Source organism: Sapajus apella, unplaced genomic scaffold (assembly GCF_009761245.1).
Source record: "Sapajus apella isolate SASKATOON/1434 unplaced genomic scaffold, GSC_monkey_1.0 scaffold14, whole genome shotgun sequence".
NCBI lineage: Eukaryota > Metazoa > Chordata > Mammalia > Primates > Cebidae > Sapajus > Sapajus apella.
In genome coordinates, this window is record NW_022436954.1 from 30,786,630 (window position 1) to 30,805,354 (window position 18,725).

General features: G+C 55.1%; 1 protein-coding gene across 18 annotated transcripts in view; it reads left to right on the forward strand.

Annotated features, from left to right (window-relative positions):
* The window catches only part of PAX6 (paired box 6), a 28,994-nt gene that overhangs the window by 656 nt on the left and 9,613 nt on the right, over positions 1 to 18,725 (forward strand). The window contains exons 1-8 of one of the 18 annotated variants that reach the window (XM_032282338.1): positions 5,074 to 5,243; positions 6,320 to 6,507; positions 10,374 to 10,450; positions 10,836 to 10,896; positions 14,484 to 14,614; positions 15,402 to 15,443; positions 15,538 to 15,753; positions 16,465 to 16,630. In XM_032282338.1, the coding sequence (XP_032138229.1) occupies positions 10,887 to 10,896; positions 14,484 to 14,614; positions 15,402 to 15,443; positions 15,538 to 15,753; positions 16,465 to 16,630 (565 nt within the window). In that variant the 5' untranslated portion in view covers positions 5,074 to 5,243; positions 6,320 to 6,507; positions 10,374 to 10,450; positions 10,836 to 10,886. Of the gene's footprint in view, positions 1 to 5,073; positions 5,244 to 5,657; positions 6,508 to 7,341; positions 7,391 to 10,373; positions 10,451 to 10,835; positions 10,897 to 11,283; positions 11,918 to 12,283; positions 13,361 to 13,747; positions 14,030 to 14,483; positions 14,615 to 15,401; positions 15,444 to 15,537; positions 15,754 to 16,464; positions 16,631 to 18,725 lie in introns of those variants that run through there. The other 17 variants (XM_032282339.1, XM_032282335.1, XM_032282337.1 and 14 more) reach the window with 17 other exon arrangements.

An 18,725-nucleotide genomic window follows, 5' to 3' on the forward strand; every position in this document is an offset into this window, starting at 1 on the left:
CTGGACCGCAACAAAGTCTAGAGCTGGGGTTCGTTTTTCAGAGTGACGCAGAGTACGAAAGAATGCGTCCAGCAGAGCTGGGCAGCGCGAAAAGCCCCCAGCTTGTGATTTGAGCTTCACTTCGGAAGACCTAATAATTAGCGATTCTCACTGAGCTAGAACGCGGGCTCGGGTTACTGCGGGCGCTGCGCTGGCTGCCTCGGAGGGAGAGCGCGAGGGCGCCAGGGAAGCCGGGACGTCAAGCCCGGGAAAGAACAGCGCCCACCACCCGGCGGCCCCTGGAGGGCCAGAGCCAGGGGCCGGAAGTGTCCCCGAAGTGGGTCAGGGAAGGGACGACCCAAACTTAGACTAACTCATGGTTCAGCCGAGTGAAGTCCTGGGAGCCCAGCCCTAAAAGCAGCTGGAGACGCCCAGGCCGGTTTAGGCGGGGCACCCGAGCACTCCGCCCGGGAGTTTGGAGCGGCTTCTAGGCCAGGCCCCGGCTCACCACCAGCTCGTCCCCAACCCCCCACTCCCATTCGCGCTCCTGCACCCCCTCTCTAGGTCTTCTGTGAGCATCTTCGGAGCTCAGGCACCTGTGACAGGTGTTTGGGACCACCGCCCAACTCCGAGCGGTGGCCGCCCCCCTGCTCACCTCACCTGGAAACGGGGGACGCGCGCAGTGGCCCTCCGGCCACGTGCCTTACCTGGCCTGCGTCCTCTCCTCCGCGGGTTCCTCTCTCCGGAGCTGGGCGGCGAGCAGGTTGTCCGCTTCGCAGTGGGAAGTGGACCTTCTCCTCCAGTCATAAATCAAACCCAGCCATCCTCGGGCCTCCTCCCTCATTAGAGATGTTTATTGGAGATTGTGTTTATTCGGCTGTCACGGCGAGAAAACGCGGTGACATAATTACCTCTGACCAGAGTCCTCGCCCCGCGCCCAGGGCCAGCCGAGGACCTCCTCTGTCGCCTTCTCATGCCCATGCCCTTCGTGATCGGAGGGCGCCTGTGATAGGCTTGTCTTTTTTTCCTCAGACCCTCTCACAGAATTTGGCTGATTGGAATAACTATTCAGATTTCCCCAGGGCCCGGAGGTTATTTATTTATTTCAGAATTGGAAAGGAAAACCGCAGGGAACCCAACGCCCCTCCGGGGCAGAAGGGGGCAGCGCGCGCGAGGCGTAAGGAGAGTCCCTCTGGCTGCACAAACTTTCCCGCGGGCCGGGCCGCGCGCGCGCAGGGGCTGGACGCTACCCGGCGCCAGAGCCGGGCCTGAGGACCGGGGTCTGGCGGGGAAGGAGGGCTGTCAGCCTGGGTGGTACTATTTGTTGCTTCATTTTTTCCTTTGCTTTCCTCTCGGGAGGAATCAGAGGCATTGGGGCCGCGTACTGAGGATTCTTAAATTTTCTCCGGCCCGCGGCACTCGGAGGAGCCAACCCGCAATTTCTTCCCCGCCCCTCTGTCTCCGGCAGTGGTTTTTCCCCCGCTAGCCAGGTTTGGAAGTCACCCTCTGTGAGACTGGGTTAGGAAGTGATGAAAAGCGCCGAATTGGTTTCTAATTGAAAATACTTTTTTTGGAGATAGCGCTGACAAATATATGGGATCCCCGCTTTTGATCCCTCGCTGCCGCCTCTGTTCTCCAGTTGCTAATAAAGCTCGCATTGAGCCCCTTAGTGCCTTGATTAACAGGCAGATTAACTCTTACTGGGGTTGGAAACAGCTTGTCCTAATCAATGTCGTTTTAAAAGCCCGTCAGGATGCGCTTAGCTCCGGTTCCCTGGCTGCTGGGGCGAGCCAGCCATGACATTTGCTCACCCCTCCTCCTCAGCCTCAAATCCCCCAGTAAAGCCCCCAGTTCCTGCCAGCCTGTCCCACCTCTAAGACGGGACAAATCGCAGGACTGGGTCGTTGTCCCCTACAACAGGCCGCGGTTTAGAGAAGGGAGCTCCAGGGAGAAGGGACTGAGGTGGCCTTGGCTTGTTTGTTTTTCCTTTAAAGCTGAACTCTTGCCTCTTGGGGGCAGAGGTTACAGGGAAAGGAGAGATGGGGGATCATCTCAGGGTGAAGAAATGGAAAGCAAACTTTCCTAGGAACCCTATTTGCAAAAATCGGAGAGTGCCGCTGATTTCAATTGTCCTATGCGTCAGGAGTTTTAAACCCAACGCCTATCTAGACAACAGCATGGAGGGGCTGGGAGGCAAAGTCTTGAGAATCTGACCCGCTAGGCTGCTAGGAATCCCTCTGCGGGGAAACTCCACTGAACAATGTTATTTTAAAGAGTATTTTGGGAGTGAGGGGGAGGGAGAGAGAGAGACAGACAGACAGACAGGCTGGCTCGCCTCCCAGTGTGAATGGAAGAGGACTGAGGACTGAACCAAGGAGTCCCTAGCACTAGACATTTGGCAGGAGGCGAGGAAGGGCGAGGGCACCGCGGCTTCCCCCCAGCTGAGCAGTGGCCACAGCCTGGAGGTGCCACAGAGCTGCTCTGGGCTCTTCTAGATTTCTCTAGGCTCTGAGCTCGGCGAGGCTGCCGGGTGAGCGGGAACCGGCAGGTTGCTGGAGAAAGGAGAGGGACAAAGGCCTGGAGAGCGGGGGAGGAACCCGGAACTGGGCGGCCAGGGTGGGCGCCTTTGCCTTTAGTGCTCGTTGGACCCGTTTGCCAGCTCCGCGGTCCAGGGAACCCACCCTCCCAGGGTCTGCAAAGAGAGAGACGTTTGGGGCACTACAAAGTGACACAGGTGTTGCTAAGACTTTCCTTCTCCAAAGAAATGCCAGTCTTCACCCTTTCCAGCAAGCCGGCGCTTTGCCTCTGCTTGGCCAGGGAAAGAGGGAGTTCGGAGGTGTCAGGACTCCCGGTGGGAGGCTCTTGGTTCTGAAGCTGGGAGCTGGACGCACATCCTCCCAGATGTGCCTCCCCGGAGGCCGCCCCCAGACCGGAGACGTGATGGGGTGGGCACAGGGGAATGCCAGGGTGCCGGTGAGATGCTTGCCTTATCTCATACTGACTCATCAATACTGGTTAGGGGCTCAGGCCCCGGCAAGCCTCTATCCCCCAGAGGGACTCCCTCACGCAGACAGTCCGGCTGCCGGTGGAACGACCCCGGCAGCTCCCCGCGGGAACTCAACGGCCGGCCCGAGAGGTCCTCCCTCTGGCCACAGGGGGCGGGGGGGGGGGGGTCGGGGCTTGGGGAGAGGCGGGGAAAGGCTAGACAGAACCTAAGGCGCAACCCCCTCCGCCTCTAGCGCCTTGTAGGGCAGCTAGTGGGCCTCGGGCGTGTTGGAAGCCGCAATTAAAATGGCGACCTGCGAGTTGTCTCGATTTTGTCCACACCTCTGGCAACCGCGCCCGCACCTCGGTCTCGGCCCCCACAGCCCCAGGCCGCGTCGCCCCCAGTGCGGGTACTTGGCAGAGGGTGTGAGGCTCCCCACGAGGCAGAACAGCACCCCCCACCCTCCAGTCCAGAGAGAACGAGGAAATCTCGCTCTCACCCCTCTCCTTAAACTTTGAAAACTCTGCCTCATTCTGGGGCTGAGCTCACCTCCCCAAATATTGACACATGGGAAGCAGCCAAACCCTTTTTGTTTCTTGTTTGTGCGGAGGAGTTTCCAGGAGTCTTTCCCCGAGCCCCCTTCCCCACCCAATGACGTCAGTGGCATTCACTCCTCAGTCCTTGCCTTTTCTGATTTTTTGTTAAAACTTTTCTCCGCGGCGAGATGGGGGTTGGAGGGGTGGGAGAAGAAGCTGATTCAAAGAGCCAGTGCCCTGGGGGGAAATAGCAACAAGATTACGGCTGCTTCTTTCCGAGGCAAAGCTTAAGAAGGTGCTAATCCACTCGGTCGCTAATTGAGAGGTTGTAAAAATGATACTTGCCTCCAGTTCGGACAGTCACTGCTCCCCCCCCAGCCCGCCCCCTCCCGCGCTCCGGTACAACGGACTTGAGTCTCTAGTCTAAACTTCTTTCATGCTCGCTTGGGACGTAAAAGAAAAGAGAAACAGAAGACCGACTTTTGCTGGTCTGGGACTCAGGCCTGCAGCCCCACTTCCCGGGATCCTCCGAAAGTCGCGCTCCTGCGAAATGAAACCTCGCACAGGAGGCCGCGGACCTGGACACCCGGCGCCACCTCCTTAGCCTCTGACCCGGGTTTTCTCCTGGCGCTGCTAGCTCCTGGGCCGCGGGAAGGGTTAGAGCCGGCAGCCCTCCCCAACCCAGGAGGGGAGAGGGTTGTGTGACCCCCAACTGTGGCTAGGGCCGGGTGTCCTTCACTCCTGGGTGCTCTGCCCGAGTTCCTCGGTCCTGGCGTTGCTGGGTCTGGGGCAGGGACAAGAGGGTGAAGGCCCACACGTGGCCCCGCGGCCCAGGGCAGCTTGCAGCTTCCTCACTGTCCCGGCTCGAAGGGGCTGCAGCGGCGCGGCCTGTCATCAGCGAGTTCTGGTCCCGCAGACTTTATTGATGAGCTCTGACTTTCAGCACTTTCCCTAAGTCCAGAAGAGTTTAGCGTACCCGGTGGCGGCTACATTTCAGCCTCCGCGTCTCAGCTTTCCAGCCCCATTCCCCCTTGCCCGGTCCTGGGGTGTGTGCCGCAGCCCGAGCCTTCCCCTTCCTGGCTCCGTGGCCCGAAGCCACCGAGAGCTCCGGACAGCGCAGGACCAGGCAGCCGCTCGCTCTCCTGTCACCTTAACTGCGGGCTCGGAGGGGCGCCTTTGGAGTGTACTGAGGTGTGTCCTAATCGTGCGGCATTCAACAAATGGACTTCTGGTGTGTGGTCAGAAGAGAAAAGCCATTTACTTACTTTACTCCCCGGTTTTCTGGCAACAGCTGAAGGGGAGCTGCCTCCGTGGATTGAGCAGACTCAGGAGAGGGAGTTGTGGTGCGGAGACACGCACCACACACAGATGACCGGGGGCACAAAGGACACACGCTGACATACCGACATCACCGGCGGGACACTCACACACACGCGCGCGCGTGCACGCGCACGGACACACACACACACACACACACACACACACACACACACAGAGAGAGAGAGAGAGAGGAGAGAGAGAGAGAGAGAGAGAGAGAGGGACTCTCCCAGCCTTGGTCATCCGCCCCCCCTCTCCAACCCAGGCTTCCATTCCTCCTCCCCTCTTATCTCCCCCTTGCTTCCCCTCCTCTTGGGCGCCGCGAAAAGCAGCCGCACTTAGTCAACAAATGGCACGTGGGAGAAGTTGGTGAGTGTTTGGTGAGGACTCTTCAGGGCTTTTCACAAGAACCCTCTGTACACAAAGTAAGTGGCGTGTTTACTCGGGCCTCTCCGGCCCGGGCTATGCCTCCGCTCCCCTGCGCACCGCGGCTTCCGAAAGGAGAAAAGAGAGAAGAAGGGGCCGGGGGAGTGGGGTGGAGAATTGGACAGGCCCTGGAGGCTTGGGCTGGGGAGGCCGCTGGCCTAGTTTAGTTCTGGGCCCGGCAACCTCCTCTCGGCCTAGGCTTCGCCGCGGCCTCCGCAGCTGGAATGGAGCTGCCGGGACCCAATGATGCTCCCGCCCCTTTCCTCTTCTTCCAAGGGGCCAGGTGGGCTGGGGTGCGGCAGCCGCGGTGCTCTGCGTCTTGGGGCTCAGGTCGGGATGGGATAGGGGCAGGCGGGGGCGGGGCGGTAGGCCACGCTGCTGGGGAGTTGGCAAGAAAGGACAGAGCAGAAACTTGTACCCTCCGTAGACTGGGAGTCCGGCGCCCAGCTTAGGGGTAGTGGGGGCGCGACCCCCAACCCAGAAGCCTCCACTTGACCACTCAAGTTCGCGGCGGCAGTGCGGGCTGCGCCTACTCCCGGCGTGCGCGGAGCGGGGAGATGCCGGCGAGCGCCAGAGCCCGGACGTGAGGGCCCTGCGCCGGGGAGAGGAGCCGGGACCCACCGGCGAAGCCGAAAACAAGTGTATTCATATTCAAACAAACGGACCAATTGCACCAGGCGGGGAGAGGGAGCATCCAATCGGCTGGCGCGAGGCCCCGGCGCTGCTTTGCATAAAGCAATATTTTGTGTGAGAGCGAGCGGTGCATTTGCATGTTGCGGAGTGATTAGTGGGTTTGAAAAGCGAACCGTGGCTCGGCCTCATTTCCCGCTCTGGTTCAGGCGCAGGAGGAAGTGTTTTGCTGGAGGATGATGACAGAGGTCAGGCTTCGCTAATGGGCCAGTGAGGAGCGGTGGAGGCGAGGCCGGGCGCCGGCACACATACATTAACACACTTGAGCCATCACCAATCAGCACAGGTGTGCTGGCTGCAGCCACTTCCCTCACCCACACTCTTTATCTCTCACTCTCCAACCGCTGACAGCCCATTTTATTGTCAATCTCTGTCTCCTTCCCAGGAATCTGAGAATTGCTCTCACACACCAACCCAGCAGCATCCGTGGAGAAAACTCTCACCAGCAACTCCTTTAAAACACCGTCATCTCAAACCATTGTGGTCTTTAAGCAACAACAGCAGCACAAAAACCCCCAAGCAAGCAAAACTCTTGACAGGAGCCTTGACAACCAGAGAGGATGCCTCATAAAGGTGAGTCCGCTTCTTTCTTCTCGCTTTAATTTTATTGCAATATTCAGACAGGTCTCCCCCTTCCTCCCCCCTTCCTTCCTCCCCTCTCGCCGGTCCCCTCCCCCACTGCTACGCCGGGAGAGTTGGGCCGGAGAAGTTTCCACGCAGGAGCCCAAACTTTCTACTTCCAGCGAAAGCCTGCGTTGGAGGGCGACCGCCGGTGACCGGGAGCGGTGCGGGGCTCGGGGCGGGCGGCCGGCTCAGCCCCAGCGCCCTCGCCAGCGCGGGCTGAGCTCGCAGGAAGAAGCGAGGCTCCAGGCGCCACAGCTCCCGGCCCCAGCGTCGCCCAACGCTCCCGACCCGCAGGAGAGGACGAAGAGGCTCTGTGGTACCCAAGCCCTGGAACGGCGGCAGAGAGCAACTGCTGCCGGCTGCTTTGTCCAGCCCGAGGCCCAGCGAGCGCGCAGAGAACAGGCGCGCCGAGGCAACCGGCTCACCGCACCGCAGCCCGCCAGCCGGCCCTCGGGCTTTGTGCCGCCCTCGGCTCCGGCGCAGAAGAGTCCACAGGCACTCGAACTCTGAGGGGGCACCTCGCCGGCCACCAGCCCGAGCGGAGTCATTCGGCAAGGCAGCCGCACGCTGGAGGCAGAGAAAAGAGCGAGCTAGCACGAGCCGGGAAGGAAGCCACCAGGCCAAGGCGGTGGGACGCGCTCTCCAAGGGAGCTCAGAGCCCAGCAAGAGGACTGTCAGCTTCTATCCTGTCCCCGGGCTCGTGGCCCCAACTCCACTGGAGCGCAGAGCTCGGAACTTGAAAACTCTCAGCTCCCCAGGCTTCCCCCGACTCTCATCTCCCTCGCCCTGCGGAGGCTGGGGCTCTTCCCTGTCCTCCGGCCCCCTTCGCTCGGTGGGTATTTTTCCTTGTTTTCCTCTGATCCAGTCGCACCAGGGGTTGGCATTTCAGCAAGTTTTGAGATGCAGAGGTGGTATGCTTTTTTTGTTTGTTTTACTCTGAATCCCCTTATGTTTTTCTTGGTAAGGCCTTAAAAATAAATCTATATGAAAGCATTGGCTTTCCCACTCTAATCATTTCCTCTCCCAGCTAATTAGTCGGAGTAATTTGAGAGCTTTCGATTCTAAGACCCCAGGAGGAAAAGTGTCTTTTCAAAGTTTATAAAGTTGTTGCCTCTTTTCCTTGTGCAGATTTTCTGTCTCCCTGCGCCATAATAGCCCTGAATTTTAGCAAGTGTAATTGGGGGAAATGGAGTTGAATTTCAAGTGGAAATGCTTTCTTTTTCGAGTGCTAAAACCCGGCTCTTGATTCATGAGTGATTTCTAGAAAGTTTAAAAACAAAGTGAACGTGGTTTCTTTCTTTCTTCCTTTTTATTTTCCTTATACTCTCCGAAGCTCCCCAAGCCATTTTGGATGTTTAACTCGAACTTGGGAAGGTTTTAGAAGGGGCTGGGATCAGAAAATGAAATTAAAGGCAAAGAGCTTGAAAGCCTGGCAAGTTTACTGAGGAGAAATAATAGTTGTTGCGGTTGACATTACATTTTTTATAGCCAGTGACCTTTGCAAACGTATGAAGGCAGTTTGATTAGTTGTTATCTTATTTGGCCCTAGAGAGTAAAACTTTGTCATCTTAATTGCTAATTATTCTTCTGGCTGGGGGCGGGAGGACCTAGAGTGAGCTCTCCCCTTTACCCTAGTTAAAGAGTTTGGGGCTGGAATTTGAGAATTAAGTAATTAAAATAACAGCATTTGAAAACTGAGGCTTGTGTTGGGGACAGAGAGGTAGAGGCAGTGGCCCAGCGGTCTGGTTGTCCAAGGCAGGGGCGATTCCAAAATGTCTGGAGACTCCTTCGTTCAGGATGTGGGTCTATGGCCCTAGCGAGGCTGTACAGAGCCTCGGGCTGAGCTGGGAGACTTGGGCTGCAGCTGGGGTGTCTTACCTCTCTGGTGCGCAGGACTGCTTCCGGGTGTCGATGTGCCCCACTTCCAGGGTTGCTTTTGCACTTAGTGTTCAGGTTTACTTAAGTAATTAGATAGCTTCTTAGCCGAGAAGGGAGTAGGAATGGAGCAGAACTGGAATTTGAAATACTGCCACCTTCCCAGCTGCTTCGAAAACTAATCAGCGAGGCCTCTCAGGGCTCAGCTACTGAATTTTTAAAAATGGCATCAAGAATTTACCAGCCAGGATGGGGGCATTCCATTGCGATTGTGTACAGCGTGGGTTACAGAGTGGAATTCAGGAAGCTTTACCCCTCCTAGGGGAATTCCATTCCCCCTCTCCCCACCTACTGCTCCTTTGCAGCTTCAGGGTCCTGCATTTGGTGGGGTGGGGTATCCTGCGTTTGAGCTGGAGGTTTTGCCTGTGCAGGGCATGACTACGGTGCCGGTGCAGGGACTGAGAGAGTGGAGGGAAGCATTGGAGAGCCAATCTAGATAAGGGTAACTAGTAGCCCTCTGCTGTGGCCAATATTTACCCAATGCTGAGAAAAAGTCCTAATTTTTTGGTTTATTTTTATGGACTTAAGCTGGCTACCAAGTAGTTAAAAATTAGACCAGGAATGGCCTTGTAGAGCAAAATGTGCTTCTTGAAATTCTTTGCTTGCAGGCAGGCAAATCAATAATCATCATAGGTAAAACAGAAAAAATAAATGCATTTTAAAAAAACAGGGAGAAAAGATGCTGTGACAATTTTGTTATTTTACCTCTTTTTTGGGGGGGGCAGAACTCTTGAATGGGCTCTTTATTGTAACTCTCTTTTCCCAATTGAGCTCCCCACAGTGCCGTTGTATTTTTTTACAGCCTCTAACAACTCACATCAGTAACACAATTACCTCCAGATATTTATAACAAGAAATTGCTTTTCTATTTTCTCCACTTGTCCGAAAGCCTTCTTTCTGGGGAAAGGTAGGGAGGGGTTTGTGGAGGACCAGCCTCGGGGAACCCCACACTGGGTCAGGGCTTATGAAGCTAGAAGTGTCCCTCTATTCCCTTTGTGAGTTGGCGGGTTGATGGTACATTTGGTTGGAAGCTGTGTTGCTGGTTAGGGAGACTCGGTTTTGCTCCTTGGGTTCCAGGAAAGGCAGAGAATAGAAGCCATTGTTCGCCGTCTGTAGGCTTTGTTGACCACGCTCACCCCCTCCTGTTCGTACTTTTTAAAGCAGTGAGGCGAGGTAGACAGGGTGTGTCACAGTACTGTAAAAAAGGTGAAGATCTAAATGGCAAAAGAGAAGTTAATCACAATAAGTAAGGTTTGGGAGAAAAAGTTGGGCTTGTCACTTTCAAAGTCCTAGAAAGCTGGGAGATAGATGGAGAGGGGGCCATTGGGAAGCTTTCTTGGTGTGGGGAGAGGAGTGGGAGATAAAGGGGTAATCAGAGTGTTGGGTTCTGGGGTCTTGTGAAATTCCTTGAGGAAGGAGGGAGGAAGGCCCTGCAGCCATCCCAAACTGCTCCAGCCTTGCTCTTGGGCACCAGGAGTTCCAAGGTCCCCTTCCCCTGGTCTCCAAACTTCAAGTATTCCCCTCTCTTCTCATACCCCCTCAACCTCAGCTCTTGGTTTCTACTCCTTACTCCACTCTCCCTCCTCTTTCCCCCCTCCCATTTTCCTGGTTCTTGATATTTTTGCAAAGTGGGACCCCAACTTGCCAGATTCTTCAATTCTCCCAAGCCAGACCAGAGCAGCCTCTCCTAAAGGATGGAGACTTCTGTGCCAGACGCCAGCTGAAAATGTGGTTGTAATGCTGGGACTCAGAGTTTGATGGCAGTTTGACTGAGCCCTAGATGCGTGTGTTTTTCTTGAGAGTGGGGCTCAGAGAGCCTATGCACCTATGCTGTTGAACCACAGCTTGATATACCTTTCTCTCCTTCTGTTTTGTCTTAGGGGGAAGACTTTAACTAGGGGCGCGCAGATGTGTGAGGCCTTTTATTCTGAGAGTGGACAGACATCCGAGATTTCAGGCAAGTTCTGTGGTGGCTGCTCTGGGCATCAAAACCCACAAAGAGTCTAAACAAACTATTTCAGGAAGTCTCTTCACTATAGTTCAGATAGAAGAAAAAATTCAAAATTGGGGCATCAGTTCTACTGATTAAAGGGTTACTTGCTAAAGAATGTAGGGGAAACAGATTGGGGATATTCAAGTATTTTGTTTGAAGCCCCAAAGGGTAGATTTTGCATGCACTGCAGGGCAGAGCTGGTGACCCTCAGATCGCCCCAAGCGGTTGAGTGGATCAGTTCCTAAAGAACTGAGCTTCTCCAGTCCCGGCCCCACGTCCTTCTCGGTTGGGAGTTCAGGCCTACCTGAAGCAGTTGCCTGGAGATTAACTCCTATTTTCTTGCTAACAGAGCCCCATATTCAAGCCCCGTGGAATCCCGAGGCCCCCAGCCAGCGCCAGGATGCAGAACAGTAAGTGCCTCTGGTCTTTCTGGGACTTCGGGCTCGGGATGCCCGTACATGAGGGTCAGGGGAGGACGCAGAGGCTCGCGGCGCCCGTGCTGGCCGGGCTGTAGACCGACTAAGGCCGGGGGACCTGCTGCGGCTGCTCCCCGCTCTGCGCCCGGCAGCCAGAAAGGGGAGGGCGTTTGCTTTGCTGTTCTCGATACTGGAGGAGTAGGGGCTGGGCCCTTAAGAACAGCCCGCCCGAGTTTTCGAAGCTGCGGTAGAGAAACCCCATCCCCCCCAAATCCTGTAACTCACACCCCCTCCCCGCCCCTGCCCGGGCTCTGACCCCGGAGAGAGGGGCTGGGCTGAGCAGGGCGGGGCAAAGGCTTCTCCTAGTTGGCTAGGAAAAGGAGGCCCCTTTGGGCTTAGCCAAGACTGAAAGTCTCCACCATCCGGACGGGGTGGGGGCTTCCCTCCCCAAGTCACTCTCAGGGCAGCGCCTCCCCTCCCCACACCACCTACGGGCCTAGAAGGGATGGGGAGAGGAGCCCCCAGGCCTGCAGCAGGGTAGGGGTGGTAAACTCGCTGTTACAGGGTACGGGAGGGAGCACGGTTTACTGGGTCTGGGAAGGAGGTGGGGGCTGTGCCCAGGAATTGGGAAAGCCCTGCCCTGGCAACTGCAGTTGCGTGGGTCCTGATCGTCCCAGGCTCAGAGCGCCTTTGATACTTTGGCTCGCGTACCTCCCTGCTTTCCACTGCCCAGACCCCGTGGGCCCCACCCACCTTCCTCTTCTGTTGGTGGGTGCTGGTACGTGACAGGGCTAGTCTAGAGCTCGGACCTGGGAGCCTGGAGGCCCAGTGAAACCAGGCCTGGTTTGAGGTTACAGTTGAGGCAACGGCGTCAGGGCTCAACTGAACTCGGAGTGTGGAAAGGCCCAGGTCTAGCAGCCTGCCCTGCACAAACCACAAAGGCTTAAAGAGGGTCCCCAGCACCTTATCCATCTCTTCTGGAAACGCTGGTCGCCCCCTGGCGCCTCCGGGGCTGGTAGGCGCCCCGTAGCTCAGGAAGGGGCACAAAGGTGGCGAGTTTTGCGGGGGTAGTTGTGCAGAACCTGCCAGATCCCAGGGCTTGGCCGGAAGACTCCCCTTCGGCGGCTGGGCTCTCCTCTCGGAGCTCAGACTCCCCAGCCGCAGGCTCTCTCTTGGGTGGGTCCCAGCCAGGGCACGCAGCGCTGAGCGTTTGCCACTGCGGCCCGGCTGGCAGGCCCCGAGGGGCGCGGGGTCGCGGGCCGGCCTGCAGGGCTTTGTGCCGCTAGTTCCCGGGTGTGCGCGAGGCGCGGAGCATCCAAATTGACACCATATGTTTTCCTATTAGTTGCTTCGCGGTCGAGTTCTAGGCGCATAATCAGCGCCACTGGGCGAGACTGCCAGCCGTCCCTAGGGAAGGGACACAATGATTGAGGCTTAACCTCTGAAGGGGAATTTGGAGCTTTGCTTCCTCACTGCCATTTCGATGCTGGGAGTGGCGCCCTGGCCCTGGCGTCTCCTGGGCGAGCACCCGCAGGCTGTGGCTGCCGAGGTGGCGAGCACGTAGTTTTTGAAATGCATGAGGAGGGAGGTCTACATGTAAGCAGCCTCACGCGCCCGCCTTGGCATTAGCCGACTGGGGATTGCCGTGGCTATGTGTGAAGTTTGGAAAGTCTCTCTAGGTCTCTTTCTGGGACAGCCTTTCTTTTTCCGGGAAGCTCCCTGTGCCCAGAGGTTGGGCTCTGTAGCTGGAGCGGTAGATGGAAATTGGGAGGCAAGAAAGGCTATAAAGGGAATTTAGGAGAAACCGGAAGCCTGGGCCAGGCCTTGCTCTGTTGGAGAAGCGGTGTCCCCGCAATGTCCCTGCTTGCCGGAGCCCGGAGCCCAGAGCCCAGATCCCCCAAACGCCTGTCACTTCTCATCGAGTTGAGGCCCCGGCCCTCCCCCCGCTCCACCTCGGTGAGGGGCCCCCCTCAGCCCCAAGCCTTCGGCTACCCTGAAAACACTGCTCCCCTCGAAGGGTAAACGAGTGCAGTTCAATCTAGTCTGAGTGATCTACAAATAGGGACGGAAAGGGTCGTTTTATCACGGTCCTGTTTGTCGTGACGATGCAATTTCCCGGAGCGGAGCACTGTCACAAAGTGACAAGGCTGCCACAAGCGCCCCGACTGATCTTTTCAATTAGCCTTCCATGCATGATCCGGAGCGACTTCCGCCTATTTCCAGAAATTAAGCTCAAACTTGACGTGCAGCTAGTTTTATTTTAAAGACAAATGTCAGAGAGGCTCATCATATTTTCCCCCCTCTTCTATATTTGGAGCTTATTTATTGCTAAGAAGCTCTGGCTCCTGGAGTCAATTTTATCAGTAGGCTCCAAGGAGAAGAGAGGAGAGGAAGGGAGCGCCGAACAGGGAGCCACGTCTTCTCCTGGGAGGGCTGCTCTCTAGAGTCGGGGCTGCAGGTTGGAGATTTTTAAGTAGAAATTGGCAATTGGCTTTATTTGTGTGTCTGTGGTTTTTGGGGAGGGAGGCAACAAACGGGCTAACTCCCTCTCCCTATTCTCTAAGGTTGGACCAAGGGGATGAGGTTGTGAGATACAAAGATAAAGGAGGGATGGGAAACACAGTGATATGGTCTTTCCTTTTTCTTTTCTGTTTTTGATTGTTGCTAATATCTGTCCTTGGCTGAGGGGAGGGTGGAGTTCAGCGGCGGAAGTAAAGCGAGCAGTGGCGGTTGCGAACCCACTCCCGGCTCTAAGCCTTACTTGCGGTGGCTGGACTTGTCTGTCTGTGGCTGAAGTCGAGCCGGGCTCTGACTCACGTCTGCAGTGGAGGTGCGGAAACCTGGACCGGGGTTCGCCAGCCATAGATGGGCCGCTCTGGTTCTCTCCTCTCCCTTCTTCTGTTCTAACCAAACAAAACCAAACTCGTTGCTTGTGCCAGGCCTTGGCCAGATTGGACGGTGATGCAAACATTTCTGGACTTCAGCGTCCAAGGGAGCACTCAAGGGCTGTAAGATTTGTTATAACGGTTCCAACACTGCAGAGACCTTGGAGGTTCACTGTGGGATCTATAGAACCCATGGTTTGCGGTGACACTCAGAGGGGATCTTTGCGAGATTTGTAGAGCCGGTTCTTTGCGCTTTGTGGGTTTAGGGGCTGGCTGCAGTGTTTATGAAGAGGGGCAGTGGGCTCTCTGGGGTTATGGCGATACTGAGGTTCATGTGTTCTTGATCCTTGGGATGTGTCTGACTCTGTGTTGCTGCTGCAGTCCAGTGGGCAGGGGCACGGCTGTTTGGGGCTGGGCTGCCCGATGTCCCGCATGGCTGGTGGTCCCGTTGTCCTTTTTTGATCGATAGCAGGGACCTGATCGCCAAGGTTGGCACAGGTTGGCAGGGGGATGAGGATGCATTGTGGTTGTCTCCTCCTCCTCCTCCTCTTCTCCTTCTTCCTCTTCCCCTTCTTCTTCTCATTCCTCTTCTCCTTCCTGTTCTTGTTCTGTCATCTTGTTCCTTCTCCCTCTTCTTCCTCTTCATTCTGCTCTCCTCTTTTCTTTTCCCCTTTCCTCTCCCTTCCCTTTCCTCAGGTCACAGCGGAGTGAATCAGCTCGGTGGTGTCTTTGTCAACGGGCGGCCACTGCCGGACTCCACCCGGCAGAAGATTGTAGAGCTAGCTCACAGCGGGGCCCGGCCGTGCGACATTTCCCGAATTCTGCAGGTGATCCTCCCGGCGCCGCCCCACTCGCCGCCCCCGCGGCCCTCCACTCTCAACGCCCTCTCTTCATTTCTTACTGTAAACGATGCTAATTATGGACCCCCCACCCTCACCCACTCCAGTCCCTAGTCCTCCACCCACTCCCCTGCCTTCCCACTTTCCCTTCTCCTTCCACCATCCTTCCCTATCTCTTTCAACTTGGGTCAGTTACATAAGATAACTCATCTGCTTCAGAAAAATATTGTGTGTGGATATTTTTTAAAAACCTTTCTCTTTTTATTTGGTAAAGACATTTATTGTGGGAACAGTTTATGAACTGTAATGAGCTGAGTTATATAAACCTGCATAATTTCATTCTGCTCTCCCCAGCCCCTGCTTACCTCAGATTTTGAGGTATTTGTTTATTCTTCATGTTTATGAAGAATATATACATTGATTTAAAAAGGCGAATGCTATTTACTCATCCCTAACTCATATTTACTCAATTGGGCATTTTTTGAAGAAGAAGGAGTAAAAATTCAGTTTATTTTTTACCTTTGCTCTTTAAAACGTAACACCACTTTAAGCAAGGTCAGCACAAAAATCAGTTAATCTGACTTCATTTTGGTGCATCTTCAGGCAGTGTTTAAGAAAACAGTTTTTTTAAAAAAAATTTTAAATTTGTTTTTGAGTTCAAACTGTTTCAAAGTATCATCATATTTGTAGTTTTTAGGGCTACAAATGTAATTTTAAGAAAAAAGCTCTCTACAGTAAGTTCTCGTACCATTGAAGGTATATTTTTGTGTTATAGACCCATGCAGATGCAAAAGTCCAAGTGCTGGACAATCAAAACGTAAGCTTGTCATTGTTTAATGCATACTTAAACAATTTTATTTTTGTCTTGAAATTATTAATAATGTGGTTTTCTGTCCACTTCCCCTATGCAGGTGTCCAATGGATGTGTGAGTAAAATTCTGGGCAGGTATTACGAGACTGGCTCCATCAGACCCAGGGCAATCGGTGGTAGTAAACCGAGAGTAGCGACTCCAGAAGTTGTAAGCAAAATAGCCCAGTATAAGCGGGAGTGCCCGTCCATCTTTGCTTGGGAAATCCGAGACAGATTATTGTCCGAGGGGGTCTGTACCAACGATAACATACCAAGTGTAAGTTCATTGAGAACATCTGCTCTCCCTGCCCTAAGCCCCACGCTCTCTCCTCTTTACCTCCTCCCACCCTTTCTCTCCACTGTCTCTTAGTCTGTGTCTTCTCCCTGCTCCACGCTTGTCTCCTTTGTACCTGGGGAACAGAGAGGAATGCCCTGACCTTTCTTTGACTGTCTGCAAAATGGGAGTCAAGTGTGGGGAATCGTTCACTTCATTTGCATGCTGCAAAACAGAGGGCGGAGGCACCCGGGAAAGGCACTTGAATCAAGAAGGAAAATGAAAACCAGATTGTAACTTCGTCCCAATCCACCTGCCAGAACTTTCCTTCAGGTGTCACACATCCATTTCCATCCTAATATTAAACAAATATAATGAAAGAAAGCTCTACACCAAGTCTAAATTTTTTTTTGGGGGGGGGGAAGTCTTTTAAGAAAGCAAAGCAACCAGGTGAGTTAGGTCACCAGAGACACCGAGCACCTATGAAAAACCCCCTCCCCCCAGTTCTCTACCCAACTCAATTTCCATGCCCAAGGTGAGAGCTATCATTTTTTTTTTTCCATGGTGTATCTGCAAATCCACCCACTGTCCCTGGGTAGCTGGGAGCTTTTTAATAGGTTGAGCGTTGCTTTTTAAGGTGGTAGGGGAGCTGAGATGGGTGACTATGTCTTCAGGAGACACTACCATTTGTTTTGATTTTGGTTTGATTTGCAGGTGTCATCAATAAACAGAGTTCTTCGCAACCTGGCTAGCGAAAAGCAACAGATGGGCGCAGACGGCATGTATGATAAACTAAGGATGTTGAATGGGCAGACCGGAAGCTGGGGCACCCGCCCTGGTTGGTATCCGGGGACTTCGGTGCCAGGGCAACCTACGCAAGGTAAAACCCAAGCAGCCATCAACCCAGCTCTCCATATAGGCAGCCTGTTGTCTATCCCCTACTCTCTCAACCTTTTCCACCCCGGGATTCCAGCTTGGGGAATGTCCTGGGGGAGACTGCATTTGAAGGCCTGGGACACATCGACTTGCATTGTATGTAGGTGGTGTTGGTTAAACCATCTTGTTGGCCTGGGAATGTGAGGGTTGTGTATGTCCGGAGTGGTATGACGGTGGCTGGTGTGTGTGTTTGCGGGCTGAACTGTGTGCATAAGAATGAGCTGCATGGTGCACTATTCAAATTTGGCATTAGAATGCAGGGAGAGCCCCCTTGTAGAAGTGTGACAAGTTAACACACTGACAGACTGCGAGGTAAACATAATTGTATCGTTTTGCTTTTTGCTGTAATTGACAAATTATGTGACTATGAGTAGGGTGCACATGAAAGGGAGAGCAGGGAGATTCAGGGCCGAGTCAGGGATGGGGCATTGGAAGCGGTGGTCTCCCAGCCACGACCACCTCACCATCCTTGCCCCTCCCCCGTTCGCCCCTCTGGGCCCCACTTTCTCACTCTCTGTGGGTGGCGAATATGTGGAAGTGGTGGGTGAAGATACTGTGAGCAGGACAACGGAGCACCGGGAAGGCTTGAGTCTGCGAGGAGAGATGGGACCTGGAACAGCCCAGGGTCTGTGAGAAGGGCTGGAGGAAGAGGAGCCAGTAGGGAGGAGGGTCAGCTGGCTCCCCCCGCCCCCTCCACACCCCTAGGTAGCTTGGTCAAGAATAGGAAACAGTTTACTCCGAAGATTAATCGGTATTTGTTGTCCTCGTGACAAGGAGATAATATGCGGGATAATGGGACGTGGCGTCTCACTCCCGGGAGCACAACGGAGCCTGGGGGCTCCGGACCGGGGGCGGTGCACAGGACGGCTAGGAGGCTGCCGGCGCGTCCGTGCGCTCTCGGACTAGCTCCGGATGCCCGGCGCCTCCATGGAGTCGGGCGAGGGAAGGGAAAATCGGAAACAGTATGCGAAATATCTGGTACAAAGGATGCTTCTGTCACTCGCAAGAATTTGTTATGGGAACAATCCTGTCGCTCTGTAATTGCTCATTAGAGAACGTTTTGTTTCTCATTAAGGCGACATGAATAAGCGTCTAGTTGAAGGAGACAGCTGTAGAAATGTTCCACAAGAGACCTCTGGACACGATTCGGCACCAATTGCCAATTAGACATGTCAGTTTTAAGAGCAGAAAACAATATAGGACGGACACTGGGAAGATAGGGAGCAAAGCGCTCGCTTCTTGTTTCCCAGCGCGGCTGCTCGGCCGGCGGAGGCCTCCTGACTCGCGGGGCCCCGGTTCCCCTGGGCGACCCCGCCCGCGCGGCCCCGAACCCGCAGGAACTCGCCGCCTCCCGGAGGGAGCGCAGAGGACTCCTAGGCCCGCTCCCGCCTCTGGTGAGACTAGCGATTGACCCCGTCGAGTGTAGGCAACCTCATGCCTGCCTGACCTTTGAAACCGTAGGATTCCTACGTGTAGACTCTGGACACACCCAAGTGATACCCGAACTTCGCACTCACGAGCGTCCACCCCTCAGCCTCCAGCAATCTGAGGTCCTGGTGGTCCCTCCCCCACCAAGAGTCTGGCCCACTTGGTCGTAGAAGTCTTGGGGAGGGATGCAGGGGCACGGTGGCCCAGGCCTGGGAAGGCTGAGCCCAGAGCCTCCATCCCCAGCTCCCTAGGCGCTTGGGCTCCCCTGAGCTTGGGGCGCAGGAGACACCCCCCTCCCGCTTCTTGGAGTTGGGACAGAAGCCGCCGAGGGGAGCAGCTTCCACCAGAGGTGGTTACCAATTCGAGCAGATTTTAGTCCCCGTCAGCCTGAGGGCGGGAAGTGAGAGTCTAACGGGTTAGGGTCCACCGGTGATGGTTGGGCGCCTGGGCGCCAGAGGTGGCGCTAGTTCAGGAGGGGGTTTTCACTTTAACGCGCCTAGTTGCTAGAAAATTCTGGGTTAACTGACAATCACCACCACACCCCCACCCTCAAGTGAGGTTTTTGGGGGTGATTGTCAGCCCAGGCACAGGACCCTCGAAGCACATATAGC